This window comes from Humulus lupulus, chromosome 3, assembly GCF_963169125.1.
Source record: "Humulus lupulus chromosome 3, drHumLupu1.1, whole genome shotgun sequence".
In the NCBI taxonomy this organism is placed as follows: domain Eukaryota; kingdom Viridiplantae; phylum Streptophyta; class Magnoliopsida; order Rosales; family Cannabaceae; genus Humulus; species Humulus lupulus.
Window position 1 is genome coordinate 276,167,610 of NC_084795.1, and position 4,356 is coordinate 276,171,965.

At 35.3% G+C, this 4,356-nt stretch overlaps 1 protein-coding gene across 1 annotated transcript; it reads right to left on the reverse strand.

The window, feature by feature from the left end:
• Nucleotides 1-958: 958 nt before the first annotated feature.
• On the reverse strand, nucleotides 959-3,991 carry LOC133824396 (MDIS1-interacting receptor like kinase 2-like). The gene is made up of 2 exons (XM_062257274.1): nucleotides 1,965-3,991; nucleotides 959-1,821 (listed from the first exon to the last, which is right to left on the reverse strand). Exons 1-2 carry the CDS (start codon nucleotides 3,949-3,951, stop codon nucleotides 1,427-1,429), a joined length of 2,382 nt encoding a protein of 793 aa, XP_062113258.1. The 5' UTR covers nucleotides 3,952-3,991; the 3' UTR covers nucleotides 959-1,426.
• Nucleotides 3,992-4,356: the final 365 nt, after the last annotated feature.

The window sequence follows — 4,356 nt, forward strand, 5'->3', positions numbered from 1 at the left end:
CGACCGTGCATCGTTTCGTGTTTTCCGTATCTACGTGCTGCGACATATCGCCCCCTATAGCTGCGATATATCGGCACTCGCTGAATATTTAAACACGAAATTACACATTTTTAGCTAAGTTTGAATGGAGTAAACAGCCTTTACTAAGCCATCAACGTATTCAAAGCTGCTGACTGACCCTATAACATTCAAACTTTTCCCTTATTTAATTTAATCCTCCAAAATACTTAATCCTTAATTACCATTCATAACATGTGCTTAAAATCCTATTGGTTGATGTCTAAACCTTATAATGTAATAAATATGATCCTTAATATCAGTCACATAATCAAACCTTAGGTTATACTTAATATTCTTAAACTATAGGTTAAACTTAGAAAATCTATAAGTACTATTATGAGTGTCCAAATAATTCCCGGTCTGAACCAAAAATCCATAGTAACAAAGATAATGCTATACATACTATAATACTACTATCTATCTTAGCTAAGTAAAGTTCTTGGACTCTACAACCCTAGTCCACGAGTTACCTGTATTAGGAATATAAGAACTTGCAAAGCTCAAGTTCTCTTGGGTTGCAGGCAGCGTATAAGCTCACTCTTTAAATAAGAATTGAGATCCTTTCACTACAAAAAAGATTGCTTTTGCCGATGCGTTTTTGCGCCAGAAAAAATTAGATTTATGCCGGAAAAAGGTCCTCTGGACTTTGCCGAGGTGTTTTTGAATGGACAAAGGCTAACTGTGAAAGTCGGTCGTTAATAGGACTTTTGTCGGTGTAAAACGAACGGCGCGGACAAAAGTATCTTTTACCGACTCAAAGCTATGCCGGGAAAAGTAATATTTTTTAATATAAAATTAAAATATATAATAAAAATATTTAAATATTTAAGTATGCATAAATATGCCGAATCTAAACGGAAAAGAAATTTTTGTTTACTTATTTTGAAATTCATAAAAATTGAAAAAGTGGAGATGATATTATAAATTCCAAAGTAGAGCATGGTGATAAGTTGCAAGAAACATCTTTGAATTTAAAACATCTTTACTCATTTGGTACCCTATGTTATTGCAAAGTATCATTTTTGTACCCTCTATTTTCAATAATGATCATATGGTACCTTGTATTTTAAAACTATACATATTTGATACCCTAGACTTAGATTTGATAGATAAAATTTTGTTAATATGATCAAACTGTCATGAGTTATATGTAATTAAGTAATTAAATTTAAATTTAGAACTTACATAATTGACAGCAGTTTGATTAAATTAGTAAAATTTTATTAATTAAATTTGAGTTTAAGGTACCAAATATGTACGATTTAAAATACATGGTACCATATGAGCATTATTAAAAATACATGGTACCAAAATGATATTTTGCAAAAACACATAGTACCAAATAGTTACCTACCCTTTAATGAATTCAACTAATCTTATTTTCAATTTCTAGTAAAATTTCAGCTGGGAACATTAGCTGTCCAAGTGAAATATCACTAAAACGCTTGGCTAACAATCGTTTGCGAGCAAGAAGTTGTTGAGAAACTAGCTTCATTGTTGGTCGATACATTGGTTTGGCATTTAGGCAGGCAAATCCCAGCGTAGTAATAAGAACAATATCACTTTCAACAATCCGATTTCTTGGCGGTGATGGGCGATGGTCTATTATTTCAGTCAGCAACATATTTTGAATTGACGATGATGAAGATGACAATGACGACAAAAATTCTCCAGGGTGCTTACCCATTAACGTTTCGAGTACCACTACACCAAAGCTATAAACGTCACATTTTTCCGTTATGGCCATGGTGTAGGCAAATTCTACATGTCAATCACAACAAGATGAAGTATCCTTGAGTTAAAGATTCGAATTTCTTTCCAAATCAATGATTTAATTTCACTTCAATACATGTAAGTGTAAAGAATATTAATTTGGCAAGGGAATGGAATGTAAAAAAAGTTACCTGGAGCAATATAGCCGTATGTACCAGCAATCATGGTTCGATTGGAAGTATCGGGATCAAGTAATCTAGCGGTTCCATAATCAGACACAAAAGCCTCAAATTCTGAGTTCAATAAGATGTTGGTGCTCTTTACATCACGATGAACCATTGGAGGAGTGCAATCATGATGCATGTAAGACAATGCATAAGCTATGCCCTTGATGACGTTAATTCTCTTACTCCAATCTAATTCCACAGCTTCTAAATCATCGCTTAGAACACAAAACAAGCTTCCTCTTTCCATATACTCGTAAATCAAAAACATGCTTCTTTTGTTCAAACAGAATCCATAGAGTCTTATGATATTTTTGTGACGAATTTTAGTCAACGTTTCTACCTCATTCTCAAAACTCTTTCTGAATGATACTTCTTCTGCCTCTGAACTGTGAAGCTTCTTCAAGGCAACTACTTGGCCACTAGGTAGTTGTGCTCTGTATACACTACCGTAACCACCTGTTCCAATGCAATATCGAATGTCAAAATCTTCCGTTGCTTTTAGGATATCTTCAAATGCAATTTTCCCATCATAATTCCATACCGACAATATATCACCATTTTTTGAAGCTCGTTTAGTAGCTTGGACTTGTCTAGTTTTGAAAAGACACTTATCGGCCAACAGGAATAAATTGATCAAAGAAAAGGCATAGAAGGCCAAGACGACGCAAATAATGATCGCAACTTGAGGGGTAGACTCGGGGCAATGAAGGGGATCGTAGAAATGAACGATGTCAAGCTCTTTGCCGCCGGTTGGACACTCTAAAGAGTTGTAAGAAAGATCCAAATACTTTAATTTTGTCATGCGGGCAAATTCAGAAGGTATGATCCCTGATATCCAGTTATATGACAAGTTCAAGAAATTCAGCTTTCTGAGCTTTACAATATTTGAATCCATGGAACCATATATTCTATTTGAACCTAGCCAAAGAACTTCAATTGATTGTAAAGCCGTAAGAATTAGCATAATTGGACAACTGAGTTTGTTGAAACTAACATCCAGAAATGTTAAGTTCTTCAAATTTGCAATTTCTAATGGAATGCAACCAATCAATTGATTTTGGCTAAGGACTAACGACTCTAGGTTTCTTAGTTTTCTAATTTCCAGAGGGAGTGGGCCATCAATTTCGTTTGAACTAAGGTCCAACTCCACCAAATTGGTTAGATCACCCAAAGCCGGAGGTATGGAACCATTGATTTTGTTGTAGGAAAATGATAGGGAAGTCAATCTGTTCAGGTGGAATATACTGGATGGGAGGTGTCCTTGGAGCCTGTTGTCAGACAGGTCAAGAGAAACCATGTTCTTCAGCTTTCCTAAATCAATTGGAATAGACCCATTAATTTGATTAGATGACATATTTAGATGAGTGAGGTTGGAAAAAAGAGCAACAGTTGAAGGAATTGGATCGCTAAAATGGTTATGGCTCAAATTTAATGCAATAAGATTCTTTAAACTACCCAATTCTCTTGGAATAGAACCAGATAGGTCATTATAAGAAAGATCAAACACCATCAAACTGGAGAGGTTGGCAATTGAAAGAGGTAATTGGCCTGTTAGATAATTTTTGGAAAGGTGAAGGTGGGTGAGCTTTGGAAGAGTACCTATGTGAGATGGAATAACTCCATAAAGCCTGGCACAGGAAAGATTCAGATGGACTAAGTTTGGAAAGCAAGACCAGTTGAAATTCTCCAATAACCAGATTGGACAATATTCACAATATTCACAATAATGATCAGAAAGAGTAATTTGAGTAATCTGTCCAGCGGGGTCGCAAGTGATACCAGACCAAGTGCAATATTGGGTTGCATTGTCGACAGAGTCGTTTCTGCACCACCCACTTAGCAGCAATGAAAGCACTTCTTGTTGATCTCTGGGATACGGTGAAGCTTGAACTAAGACATTGGCTGCATAGACTAGTCCTACAATAATGAGTATTAAAGTGGAGGATTTCATGGTTTACAGAGATGAGTGAGTGACTGCTTCCACGGTCAGCTTGAACTTGAAGACGTTATTATATACTACTTTGCGACATTGACACAAGAATAATTCAACCCCGTGGTAAACACGGCCACACTGTCATTCTTATTGACTTTTAATTTATATATTTTACTTTATCTCATATGATATGATGAGTTTTTTAATAAACATCATAATAAATTCTTGACTGGACATGGGGCATGCAATCAACATCAACAGCGAGCCTAAAGTTCATTTCATTACAAGCTTAAAGTACTGAAGCCAATTTTTCCATTTTCAAAATTAACTTTGCATTGAATGATGATGATTTTAATTGGATAATCAATTGACAAAAAAGTGTGCAAGCTAATAAATAGAGAGAATTTGACACGGTAGGGGCTA